Source organism: Uloborus diversus, chromosome 1 (genome assembly GCF_026930045.1).
Source record: "Uloborus diversus isolate 005 chromosome 1, Udiv.v.3.1, whole genome shotgun sequence".
Lineage (NCBI taxonomy): Eukaryota > Metazoa > Arthropoda > Arachnida > Araneae > Uloboridae > Uloborus > Uloborus diversus.
In genome coordinates, this window is record NC_072731.1 from 261,298,392 (window position 1) to 261,312,836 (window position 14,445).

A 14,445-nucleotide genomic window follows, 5' to 3' on the forward strand; every position below is an offset into this window, starting at 1 on the left:
CTCTTACTCATTAGCAGTTAGCTGAATCTACTTTAGATAATTTTTTAGAACAATTTAAGTAAGATGGGGTAAAGTGGTCATAGTATTAGGCTTAATGAATACCGTTCTTCTAATGTTACTTAATCGTTAAGTATAAGGCAGAATTAATATAAATTAAATATTAATTTCACTTAATATGTATTCTTTTTACAGTAAATGGGGTTAAATATACGAGTATATGCGTATGCATACGCAAATACTCATGTAGGCACATATATAGACTCATTCGCATAAATACATATATGGGTATCTGCAAATATTTTTAATCTATACAAATATACATTCCTATTATACACGTATATACTCGCTTGTACTCGTATATATATATATATATATATATATATATATATATATATATATATATATATATATATATATATATATATATATATATATATATAAACACTTATATGCTCAGGTGGACACGTATATACGCGTACGTACTCGAGTAAACACTTACATACAAGTATACAGGGTGAGTTTAAACTTTTTGGCAAATTATTATAAGGTGTAAGAGGGGAGGATAAGAAGGAAGAATCAGAAAAGGAACATATGGTCACAAACACAATCCTGACGCGCTACATGCACGCAAAGCCGGAAAATGATGGATGCAAAACAGGTCAAAAATTTATTATACAAAGACAATTTTACACAACATTTTAGGTCTCAAGAAAATTTTAAAGCGATTGATGAAATTTGTGGCCTGCAGCTGTGACACACGTGCGTCGCAATCACAAAGCACGCTCTGTTGCAATAACGAGACATTTGAAAAACTTTCATCAGCCGCTGCTCCTCCACGAATTAACTCGTGTATATCCGTGTATGTGTGTATGTACACTTTTATATGCGTGTGTACGTCTAATGTACACGTATATACTCATGTATGCACGTATATACTCGAAATACAAGTATACAAGTGCATACACTCAAATGATGTTCGTTTACACGCGTATATACCCGTACATAAACGTGACACGTATATACTCGTATAGACAGGTATACATTCCTATAGATAATCACGTATACATGCTCTTATACTCGTGTATACACGTATATACTTGAGTAGGTACGTGCATGCATGTATCTGATGCATACATGTATCTACTCATATATGAACGTGTTTACTAATGTTGACACGACACGTATATACTCGTGTATTTACACATATGCTTGTGCATATACTTGTAACCATAAAAATAACCGAAATATACAAATATTAGGGTTGTTTAAAATGGTTTTGCATCTATTTTTAACTATGACCACTTTACCCCATGCTATGACCACTTTCCCCCACCCCATGGGGTAAAGTGGTCATAAATACAAAAGGAAAAGAAAGTGTTATAAAACTAATTAAATCAATATTTATTTTCCTAAAACTCAATGTACCGTGTTCTTTAATAATGCAATGTAAAATAAAAACAGAAAAAATTAAGTTTTTAAAGGATTTATTGTATTTATAATTCACTTAAGTTGAAAATCTACGATTTTATGACCACTTTAACCCACCAGACCCTATTAAATCAATTTTAAAATTGTAAATGCACTAATCTGATGAAAAACAGTAGGTTTTTTTTTTTTTTTTTTTTTTTTTGGCTCGCAACTGTAGGACTTTTTTTTGGTTCGCAAATGTATAACTTTTTTTGGTTCGCAAACGTAGCACTTTTTTTTGGTTCGCAAATTTAGGAACCTTTTTTGGTCGCAAATGTTGGACTTTTTTTTGTTCGCAAATGTATAACTTTTTTTGGTTCGCAAACGTAGCACTTTTTTTTGGTTCGCAAATTTAGGAACCTTTTTTGGTCGCAAATGTTGGACTTTTTTTTGTTCGCAAATGTAGGACTTTTTTTTGGTCGCAAATGTAGGGCTTTTTTTGGTTCGCAAATGTAGGGCTTTTTTGGGGGGGTTCGGAAATGTAGGACTTTTTTTTTGGGGGGGGGGGTTCGGAAATGTAGGACTTTTTTTTTTTTTTTTTGGTTCGCAAATTTAGGACTTTTTTTTTAATTCAGTGCACTTGAAACTGCATGCTTCTTTTATTCTATGACAAATAAAATTTTTCTATTAGTTAAATAGTAAGGCATTTTGACAATTTTTGTCAATGTTTTAGGACATTTGATGGTAAGTTATAGGTTGTTGTTTCCGCTGAAGCCCGATGTTGCTAAGTGGTTATTTAACTATTACATACATAAATTAAACTATTTATTTTTTTAAATATTTTTCTTACCATTTGAACATAAGTTTAAAGCCAAAAAACACATTTTAAAAGTGTTTTTAAAAAATCGTACGTTTAAGGCATAAAAAGTAATGCGACAGCAACGAAATCTTGCAAGAGAAAAGAAAACCGATTAAGATTCCTTAAAGTACCTGCTCAAACTATACTATTGAATCGTTTATTGTTGTAACCAATGGTCCCTTTTGAAAACAAAGCGAAATAATAATTGCTAAATAATATTTTCCTTTTCCTATAAACTTGATTTCGGTTATTTAACTAATTTTCAGTGTCAGCCCCTCAAGTGTGACTAGCAATTTTACCTTGAAATGTTTGAGTTAATTGTTTAAATTAATAGAAATACATAATACAGTGAAACCTGTGTAAGTTGACCACCTGCGGTTCACTACTTTAGTGGTCAACTTAAACAGGTTGTCCAATTTTCAGAGGTTGATTTATACAGTAAAACCTGTGAAGTTGACCACCCTTGTAAGTTGACAACCTGTCTAAGTTGACCGTTTTTTTCAGGCACGAAATTAGCCCTTATGATATAAATCAACCTATGTAAGTTGACCACCTGTTTAAGTTGACCACTAAAGTAGTGCACCGCAGGTGGTCAACTTACACAGGTTTCATTGTATCATAAGGGCTAATTCTGTACCTGGAAAAAGAACGGTCAACTTAGACAGGTGGCCAACTTACAAGGGTGGTCAACTTCACAGGTTTTACTGTAATATATAGTTTAAATTAATTTAACTATAATAGTTTAAATTACTATACTATAATAGTTTAACTAACTATTATACTATAATAGTTTAAATGAATTTAAACTACAGTGAAACCTGTGTAAGTTGACCACCTGCGGTGCACTACTTTAGTGGTCAACTTAAACAGGTGGTCAACTTACAGAGGTTGATTTATGGGGCATTCCAAGGTATTTTTGACATTTGTGTAGAGTCCGTAACGTGACCTTTTTTGCCATAACTTTTTAATTTACTGTTTGATTAGCAAATTATTTTATTTTGATCTTTTCCTACCAATACACCAGCTTAAATTAAAATAATTTGCAAATCAAACGGCAAATTAAAAAGTTATGCCAAAAAAGGTCACGTTACGGACTCTACATAAATGTCAAAAATACCTTGGAATGCCCCTTATATATCATAAGGGCTAATTCTGTACCTGGAAAAAGAACGGTCAACTTAGACAGATGGTCAACTTGCAAGGGTGGTCAACTTCACAGGTTTTACTGTAATAGTTCAAATTAATTTAATTATAATAGTTTAAATTAATTTAATCTATAATAGTTTAAATTAATTTAAACTACAGAGAAACTTGTGTAAGTTATCCACCTGTGGTGCACTACTTTAGTGTTCAACTTAAACAGGTTGTCAACTTACAGAGGTTGATTTACATCATAAGGGCTAATTTCGTGCCTGAAAAAAGCGGTCAACTTAGACACCAACTCCAGCACAACTAAAATAACATAAAAGTTTTTGCCAACAAACTAAAAGACAAGTGATTTCAAAAGCATTGTAACTTGAACGCAATCCAAAGGGACTACAAATTTTTCTCGTAAAAATAAAGCTCGTTATTTATCAACATAATTATGTTCGAAAAACTTTTAAAACAAAAGAGCAGCAGGCAAAACACTGTTTCAGTCCCTTCTGCACATACTACGCAAACTTCCTGCAAATTTAGCCAATTCAAAAGTCAGTGCCATTATTCTCCGATTGTAGAAAAGAACATAGTTTCCTTCCTTTATCATTAGCTTTCATAAAACGAAAGAACATTTTCCAGGAGAAATAACTCGAGAAAATACCCTTTTATTTCAACAAACTGATTTGAAGCTCCTGGTAAGGTTCCGCAAACAAAGGTTTGCTGGAGCACTCTTTCACTGAACCCGTGTCTTAAGTATTTGCTTTTGAAATTACTTTTCCGCCCCGGCTCGTTGTGCTTGTGCTTTGCCGGGAAATGGAATTTTTGCAGTTAAAAGTTACACCCGCCTTTTCTCTTTCTTGAGTGATCACGTGCTCTTTGCTGAGGAGTCTCTCGACTCGTTCGAGTGGAGAGCGAAAAAGGATTGAGATAAGACATGTTGTTTGGCATTGTGTTGCGATTGCGGGTGGGATTATAGAGTGAAAGCTCGTTGGTCCTTACAGCAGAGGAAATTAGCTTCTTATTGAATAAATTTAATATTGCACCAATAGGAATCAAATTAATATTATAATGAGTCAAGAGTTTTGCAATACAGTGAAATCTGTAATGTTGAACGCCCTTGTGAGCTGTCCACCTATCTCAGTTGACCGTTTTTTTTTTTCAGGTACAGAATTAGTCCTATAGCGTAAATCAATCTCTATAAGTTGATCACCTGTCTAAGTCGAGCCCTTTTATCAGGTACAGAGTCAGTCCTATAGCATAAATCTACCTCTATAAGTTGACCATCTGTCGAAGTTGACCGTTTTTTTTTTCAGGTAAAGAATTAGTCCTATGGCATAAATCAACCTCTATAAGTTGATCACCTGTCGAAGTTGACCGTTTTTTTTTCAGGTAAAGAATTAGTCCTATGGCATAAATCAACCTCTATAAGTTGATCACCTGTCTAAGTCGAGCCCTTTTATCAGGTACAGAGTCAGTCCTATAGCATAAATCTACCTCTATAAGTTGACCACCTGTCGAAGTTGACCGTTTTTTTTTCAGGTAAAGAATTAGTCCTATGGCATAAATCAACCTCTATAAGTTGATCACCTGTCGAAGTTGACCGTTTTTTTTTCAGGTAAAGAATTAGTCCTATGGCATAAATCAACCTCTATAAGTTGACCACCTGTCGAAGTTGACCGTTTTTTTTTCAGGTAAAGAATTAGTCCTATGGCATAAATCAACCTCTATAAGTTGATCACCTGTCTAAGTCGAGCCCTTTTATCAGGTACAGAATCAGTCCTATAGCATAAATCTATCTCTATAAGTTGACCACCTGTCGAAGTTGACCGTTTTTTTCAGGTACAGAATTAGTCCTATGGCATAAATCAACCTCTATAAGTTGACCACTTCTCTATGTCGACCCCTTTTTTCAGGTACAGAATTAGTCTTATAGAATTAATCAACCTCTATAAGTTTACCATCTGTCTCAGTTAACCGCTTTTTTCAGGTAGGGTAGACCGGGCACGTTTACGCAGTGCCCCTTTTTCAAAACAAATTATAACTGGAGAGCCAACAGTCAAAACAGATTGATGCTGCTCAGTAGCAAATATTCTCACAAGTTTTTGAGCATTAGTCGAGCGTCGGACCAGCATGCAGAAAGAATAATCAGTTTTTTACCAAGTTGAGTAAAATTTTGTGTTGAACGTTTAGAATCTTATTGTGAAGAAATAGTACTTAGTTAAGAAAAAACAAACAAATAAAAATGAGCAGAATTTTATCCTTTTTTGAGAATTGTATTTGTATGAACTGAAATGTTATTAATTTTTTTACACGTTAAAAATAAATCCGAACTTGGCGACGGGGCAAGTTTAAGCGTTGAACGTCGGAGCACCTTTACGATCGTTCTTACTGTGTCTTACATTAAAAGTGCCTCTGACACTTTTTTTGCTCCAAACTGTCTCAAACATTTTTAGTATTTAGCGACTATTTAGTTTTGAAAACCACCATTTAGTGTTTAATTAAGTTACACATTCGTATCTTATTGCTTAAAATCATATAGTACTGTCGTCATGCCCCTTCAGCTTCAATTTTATACACTCTTCAGTCTGTAATAAATTTGCTTTATTTTAACGATGGTAAGACATTATGTTCAAAACACTAACAGAACCACGTTACGTGTCAAAATAAATGCATAAACGTGCCCCGTGTCCAGGGCAAGTTTACGCAACCGACTTCGCCTCAAAAATAATATTTTTAACGGTTAAAGCACAAGCTGAGCAACAACTGAATATACCGATTTCGACTCCATTAACTGCTTCATAAAACCGCAATGTCTAAAATTACCTAAATTAAAGCATAAAAATTAAAAAATTCATTGAAAAAAATCCACGTAAACGTGCCCCGGCCTACCCTACAGTGAGTCCTATAGCATAAATCAATCTCTATAAGTATGTCATACAAATCTTCCTAGAAACTATTGCGGTGAATCGGTTTTACTTTTTGATACGATAATCAAAATAGCCGACGACGTCGCTCGCTGTAAATGTGGCTTTGTTACCACAGCACTCGAGCTGCAGAGAAGCTTAATGCGAAATTCCACGTGCAAGCCTGTTTGAAGGGTTAGTCATGATAATTATTATAAGCAAACCATTAGAAACAATTGCCTTTTTTAAAAAATGAAAAAGTTTTGGGACATCACAAAAATCCACGGGGAAAGTATTGCGGTGAATTTCGGTTTCGCTTTTTGCTACGATAATAAAAATAGCCGACGTTTGCTCGCTGTAAATGTGGCTTTGTTACCACAGCACTCGAGCTGCAGAGAAGCTTAATGCGAAATTCCACGTGCAAGCCTGTTTGAAGAGTTAGTCATGATAATTATTATAAGCAAACCATTAGAAACAATTGCCTTTTTTAAAAAATGAAAAAGTTTTGGGACATCACAAAAATCCACGGGGAAAGTATTGCGGTGAATTTCGGTTTCGCTTTTTGCTACGATAATCAAAATAGCCGACGTTTGCTCGCTGTAAATGTGGCTTTGTTACCACAGCACTCGAGCTGCAGAGAAGCTTAATGCGAAATTCCACGTGCAAGCCTGTTTGAAGGGTTAGTCATGATAATTATTATCCGTAAACCATTGGAAACAATTGCCTTTTTTAAAAAAATTAAAAAAGTTTTGGGACATTATAAAAATCTACGGGGAAAGAATCTTGGTGAATTTCGGTTTCACTTTTTGCTACGATAATCAAAATGGCAGACAACGCTCACTGTAAATGTGGCTTTTGTACTAAGGCACTAGAGTTGCAGTGAAGCTCTACGTGGGAAATTGTAGGAGCAACTATTTCTGAAGATTTTGTCCATACAATTTTTCGTGGGCAGGTAAAAGGGCAGTAACTGCAAATTTTTCTTTTTTTTTTTCATTTTTATCATCTATTGTATTTTAGCTTTATTGTACAAGCTTGCTTATTTGGTTTTCACTGGGGGAAAAAAAGCACGAAAAGAATGTCTACCTCCAGCATTTCCCTATTGTTGGTATTGAATTCAAAAAGCGTGATCGGTATTTGAATAAAAGATAAAATTTCCAAGTCATAAAATATCGCCACAAAGGACCTTCGTTAGTTTTATCATTACCGCAGAGGTTCTCAACCTTTTAGGCTCTGCGCCCATTTTTGAACACTGACTGGAGCTCACGCCCCCCCCCCCCCCGTTAGTACGAGAGCACAGACAAAATTTAATACTGAAGCTAGTTGGGATAGCTAAAGCAGGTTATTTAATAAAAATATTGATAATTTCGTAAACAAATTTAATATTACTATGCGTAACTTTGTTTTGAGCATAATCTCATTAGGACATAGGAAATTAAAGAACTGAATGCAAATAAATTGGAAGCAATCTAGGACCTAGATGAGGTTGATTATCAACCTCTAATAGTAATAAAATTTACAAAGCGGAGGAAGAACATGTAAAAGTTGCTTTTGCAGCCACTGAAAATCATTTAGCCATGCTGAAAAAGAATTTCAGAAAGTATTTTCTTACTGACGACCAACTGATAGCAAATTACGAGTGGTTTGGGGATCTATTTTACAAGATTCCCGAAGGACTGTCCATTGATGAAGAAGAAAAATTCATAGACTTCACGAGAAGTGGCGAAACCAAAAGACAATTTAATAACAAATCTCTACAGTAGACCCTCGTTTTACGCGGCTTTATTTTACGCGGTTTCGATTATACGTGGTTTAAGATTTGACACCTTTATTTTATTTTACACGGATGAGTTTCGGTTTTACGCGGATGCGGCAATGCAAGCAGATAAAATCGTCCCCTCTTTCAAAATTCAAACTCCTAAAGATTGCAGATTACGCCTAATCAACTGCATTTTGGCGTTCTAATAATCGAGTTTGGACCACTGGAGACATTTTATGCGATTGGTTCCAGAGCGTTTTTCAGAAGTAAAGTTATTAAACTCACACAGTTCAGAACTCACTGGAAGATGAGATTTTAGGAATGACGAAGGAGGACAAAACCAACGAGGATACCGTCGTCAGTGACGCACAACCAAAAACGTCCACATTGAAAATTTTGAGCCATTCCTAGATAATAGAAATGATCTTTCTGATTTGTTAGTGAAGGAAGATTCTAGCATGGAAATGACGCAAATGATCATGGATGCGTTAATACTCTGCTAAGAATGACAGAGAAAAATTCTTAATGGCTGCCAAAAGGACTATCACAGCCAGCTCCTCTTTATAAACAGAACACGAAATTAATTTATGTTTTCTTTATGCATGTTGTGCATAGAAGTCGATATAAGTACACATTAAACTTATTATACAATTAGTCATCACTAGAATGAAGTATTTTGTTAAATACGGAACCAAATCCCTATTTTAACACTAGTATTATGTCTCAATTTACGCGGCATTTCCGTGGAACGCAACCCCCGCGTAAATCGAGGATCTACTGGATTTGAATTTTGGTCAGGAGTAGAGGATTCTTTTTCCCCACTAAAAGCAAGGGCACTTCGCAATTCTATTGCCATTTTCAACTTCCGACCTTTGTGAAACAAACTGGGTTTTCTGCTGTGACTTCTTTGATGGCAAAATATAGATCTCGACTAAGCATAGAAACAGAAATGAGAGTGGCTATTTCTAATATGAAGCCTTCCTTCGAAAAACTTTGTTCTTCAAGACAGGCCCAAGGAAGTCACTAATAAATACGAAATTTCTTTTTAGTTTGGTATGTTTTTATTAAATTTTAAGTCAGAAGTTGTTTATTTTAATAAGGTAGTTTTTAAATATGTTGAATGCATTTTCTTTTCTATTTGTACGTCTGGTTATCATTTCAGTCAGTAAATCAAATCTTTTAAGTTATATTTTCTCTTGGATATTTTTGCGTCCTCTCTCGAGTGTGCTCGCAAACAAAGGTTGAGATTCATTGCAGTACCGTATTTTAAGATGATCGTGATACTCAACAAACCTCGCTGCGCTTTGGCGTTTTTCCTGACTTAAAAGGAGATGACTCTGGAAATTCAGTACAATTATTTATCAAAGGTTTTTATCAGTTAAAACGAGCTGATGTGTGCATCACATGACTTCCTTTTACGCCAATTTAATGATAATAGTGTGTTGGAGAAAGCAAAGAAACTTTAAATATTTTAACCCCAAGTTTGTTGTAAACTGAAGCAAAAAAAAAAAAAAAAAACGTTTTATACAGATTAATTTTCCGAATATTGGACATTTTAATGTGATTCAATGGTTAACTCTCTAAATAACGCCAATAGTGGCCGAAATGAAAAATAGATTTTAAAAAAAACGCCAAATTTGTCCCCAAGTTGGCGGAACAAATTGCGACTGAAATCTTGGCGATATATCGCCAAGTGCTTGCCAAATTACACCACTTGAGTTTACATTGAAATTAACAATGATTTCCCCTCCCCAAAAAGGTGTAAAAGACCCCTTTTGGAACTTCCGAATGCAACCAAAAGGCGAGGTGCACAACTTTACCCCACCAGGAGGCTATGTACCAAATTTCAACTTTCTAGCACATTCCGTTCTTAAGTTATGAGACAGACATGGGGCATTCCAAGGTATTTTTAAAATTATGTAGAGTCCGTAACGTGACCTTTTTTTGCCATAACTTTTTAATTTACCGTTTGATTTGCAATTTATTTTAATTTGAACTGGTGTGTTGGTAGAAAAAGATTAAAATAAAATAATATGCTAATCAAACAGTAAACTAAAAAGTTATGGCAAAAAAGGTCACGTTACGGACTCTACATAAATGTCAAAAATACCTTGGAATGCCCCACATACATAGACACATACGCACATACATACGTACATACAGACGTCACGAGAAAACTCGTTGTAATCAATTCTGGGATCGTGAAAATGGATATTTCGCGTGTTTATACGTTCTTAGGCATACATCCACGTGTGGGCGGGTTGAAAGAAAAATCAATGTTCATTCGGGGCTAAGAAAATGGAAATGAAGGCCGATTTTTGGATGACATTTTTTTCGCGAATATAATGCCTCCTTTATTTCGTAAAAGGAAGTAAAAAGTGTTTCTAGTAAATAAAGCTTAGCAAGTTTCTAAACTGTTGCAATGAGTTTTATGTTTAAACTTTCTACGAAACCCGCAACAATGTCGGAAGACACTAACAAACGGCAATATTTATCGTCGAGTTTTTTCTTTTCCAGGAAAAGATGTATGTCTTCAATGTCTTCCCAATGTTCAGGAATCGTCCAGATACAGTAGAAAAGATCTTATCACATGTGCAGAATGCTGGCGTAAGTCTACCTGAAGACAGAGGTACGGTTACATTTATTATATGCGTGGTATGTTGATTAAATTTAGCTAGTAATTATCGTCTGAGCGTAAACTTTATACATAAATGGCTATTTTGTATGTATGTCCGGGGTAATCTTCAAAACTACTGGACCGATTTCAACCATTTTTTCACCATAGATAGCTACATTATCAGGGAGCAACTTAGGCTATAATTTATTCCTAAAAAAACTTAGTTTAAAAAAGTTATGATGGAAAATTATAAATTTCATGTAATTACCCCATTAAATGATGAAATATAAAATTCATTGTTACAAAAATTCGTTGCCCGACAACAATATTAAAAGTAATCAAAACGAAAATTTTGAATCAAGGCTTCTCTGGAGCAAACATGAGTTTAAAGTCATTTGGAAAGTCTACTTTTTGCACACTTAGGGAAACATAGTAGAGAGCCTTTTTTTTTTTTCTCTCTTTTTGTGTGTGTGTACTATTTAATTAAATAAAGCGCACGGTTTTTTTTTAGTGATCTTTGTTTTTGTTAGTTCGTATTTTGGAAATTCTTCACATTTTTATGTGCTTAAATTCGTGCTTTCGTTCCTAAATGAATACTCGTTCGTTCTTCATACTTATTGCTATTTTACTTTTATGGGTAAGGAAGAAGCTCGATTTTTAATCACGTCAAAGCGGTGTGCTTCGAGTTCTTTCAGTTAAAACAGAAAACGAAACAAAGTAGCGATTGTTTCTCACAATTATTACTGACCCAGGCAACGCCGGGTATTGTTGCTAGTATTTTCATATTGCCGTGGAGGTGAATATCACGTGACCTCTAAAAACGAATTACGTTGAAGTTTGTTTAAAATAGCAGGGATTTCAACTTTATTTTATCTTAATAAGGAGCTCTTAATGCGAGCAACTGACTTTTTAATTAATTTATATCCATTCCTTTTCAAAATAATATTTTTTTTTTTTTTGTGTGATGTTTCACAAGTTTTTTGCTACAATACAATATTAATATTAATATTTACAATATTAATATTTACAACTAAAGAGGAAATCACAAGAAAGAACTTGATGTCTACCTAGGAGATATTCATATTTAATGTTTTTATTATTTTCTACTATGGTTGAAGCAAACGTAACCTTTCAGCATTGTGGAGGCTACCCAGAACCTAATCACAGTATTTAGACGCTGCCAGGTTTTCCCCATGGAAACCGATTTCAGTACAGATTCGAGATATTAAAATTTGACATTTTTAATACCTTATTTATTAATGACTGGAAAAGAAATTTTTATTCATTTTTGCAAAGAAAAAAACTAAAAGCAGGGAAGTTCTCATTTTTAAGGGGGGGGGGGGGCTTGAGCCCCCACTTGCCCCCTATATAGACGCCCTTATTATTATTACTATTTTCATTTCATGTACTTTTGCTCCACTCTATGATATTTTCACTGGTTCATTTAACTTTTGTATCTTGATCCCCAGAGTAGTCGCACGATGTGTCTTTGTGATTTTTTGGGGTGAAAACTTTGTTTCTAAGTTAAAATTTACTGTTATTAGTGACGCGTTTAGAATAACTTTTGTTGCATTTACAGAGCCTTCATCCGAAGAAGCCGAGGATTACTGTTTATCACTTTTGTTGAAAGCAGCGTGCCTGAAATTACAAGGAAACCCTGGAAAAGCCCGAGAAAATTTGGTTGAACTACTCAAATAGTAATTAGATAATATTAATTCTGTATCTAATGAGTTTTGTATATTTGTCTACGTATGATAAGTTTGTTTTTAGTTTGTATCTGATTCAAATCGAAAAAAAATCATCGACTGTTAATGGGGTCGTTTCCAAAATTTTAAAAGTATTTTTTTCTGAAAGAGCATACTTAAAAACATAGGATCTGACCATTTTTTAAATAATTTGTTTAAGTTTAATATTTTTAAAAAATACTTAAATCGGAGCCCTTTCACTGTTTACGGCTTCTGCCGTATGACATCACAAATGATGAAATGCCATTCAGTGTTGCCACTCACAGTGCAAAATATTTAATTCGCATCTTTACTCACGTGTATTGGCAACGATAGGGTTGATAGGAAGCGTAGAGTGCAATATTTAGTTCGCTGCTTGATTATCATAACGTGGAAACGTGGTAGAAAGATGCGGCAAAGTGCATCATTTGTGACGTCATCAAGACCACGCCTTCTTTGAAAAGTCGGACATTTTAATACATTAATTTTAAAAAAAAAAACTGTTGGGAAAATGAAAGTATTTTCTGGATCTATGTTATTATTATTATTTTATTTTATTTATTTATTTTTTTTTTTTTTTTTGCTTTTCAATGACTCAAGTAGTACTTTTGACAGAAGGAAACCACCCCATCCTAAATTTTTTACTTTTTGTAGCGCAGTAGTAGTTTTCGTCGTTTTTAACTAAAGTATTTCGCTTCAAAAAGTACATAAAGCAATTGGTATGAAGTTAAGAAAACTGTTGTGCAAAAAAAAAGCTCATCAAAAAAAAAAAAAAAAACATATTCCTTCCTTTTCGAAACCTGAAAAACATGCAAAAAGAAACAGCTGTAAGAATTTAAAAACCAAATATTTGCTCGAGGACTGGTTCACTTTCACTGTTTGTGAGCTATTGTTTGTATTAAAACGGGACCCATCTTTAGCCAAAAACAAAAAAGCAAGTGTTTGTGTTGTTTTAAGTAAATGTTTGCAGTAAGTAAAGTTATAATCCTTATTATGTTTTTAGTTTTTACATGATCTTATTTTAAGCGTACAATTACGCTCTTTTTGAAGGTTATGTAAAATTTTAAAAATGCATAGTATAAAGTACACAAATTTTTCAGTAGCGAGATGCTTCCAGCACATTATCGATACCGGCATGTGTACTTAAATATTTTATAAATATTTAAAAATACGTTTTTCTAACTGAAATTGATGTTAAAAATCACTTGCAAAATCTTGTGGCTATTGTGATCAACATGTCTCTATAAAGTAACGAGATAAGAAGATTTATTTCAAACATTTCAATGAGAGGAAAGGTTTCTTTAATAGCTAAAATTTTACTTTAAAATTACTCACTTCGGTTGCTAAAGCCTTGCGTAGGTCTGTCTTTGTATAAGAATCCACCTTTATTTAAATACTAGTGGTACCCGCACGACTTTGCTCGCAATAGAAAAATTAAAAGGTCTTTTGGATCGCCTGTATATTTACAAATAATGTGTGGTGAATTTTCTCGCCAATTGGCTTGTGCCCATGTTACGGTTCCACGTTATGATAATTCCGTAATTTACTCGTCCATCTTATGAGAATTTTGTTCTTAAAATTGGAATAGAAAAAGAACCACATCGAATTTTCCAAAAATCGCTTCGAGGTGCACACCCCCATGCTACAAACTAACTTTGTGCTAAATTTCATGAAAATCGGCCGAACGGTCTAGGCGCTATGCGTGTCACAGAGATCCAGACATCCTGCTGACATCCAGACAGAGAGACATTTAGTTTTATTATTAGTAAAGATAAAAAAAAGTTCTTTTTTTACATTTTAAGGACTATTTCTGCAGGCTTGAAACTAAAAAGCACTAAAAAGTTTGAAACAAAATAAATAGAGTGGAATGTTGTTACAACAAAAGTACCAATACAACGAAATTTCCTTTTCGACAAAATGAATTTTTTGTCCCAATTTAATTGCTGTTACATTGCTTAAATTCTATTGCAACGAAATTCCCGTTAAAGTTAACAAAATTTGTGGTTCCCAGAGGTTCGTTATGACGGGAATTCACTGCACAG

The 14,445-nt window shown here is 34.1% G+C and overlaps 1 protein-coding gene across 1 annotated transcript in view; it reads left to right on the forward strand.

The window, feature by feature from the left end:
- Window positions 1-14,445, forward strand: part of LOC129220415 (tetratricopeptide repeat protein 39B-like) — a 114,980-nt gene that overhangs the window by 91,688 nt on the left and 8,847 nt on the right. The window contains exons 15-16 of the mRNA XM_054854838.1: window positions 10,580-10,691; window positions 12,259-12,376. Coding sequence (XP_054710813.1) covers window positions 10,580-10,691; window positions 12,259-12,376 — 230 coding nt within the window. The remainder of the gene's footprint in view (window positions 1-10,579; window positions 10,692-12,258; window positions 12,377-14,445) is intronic.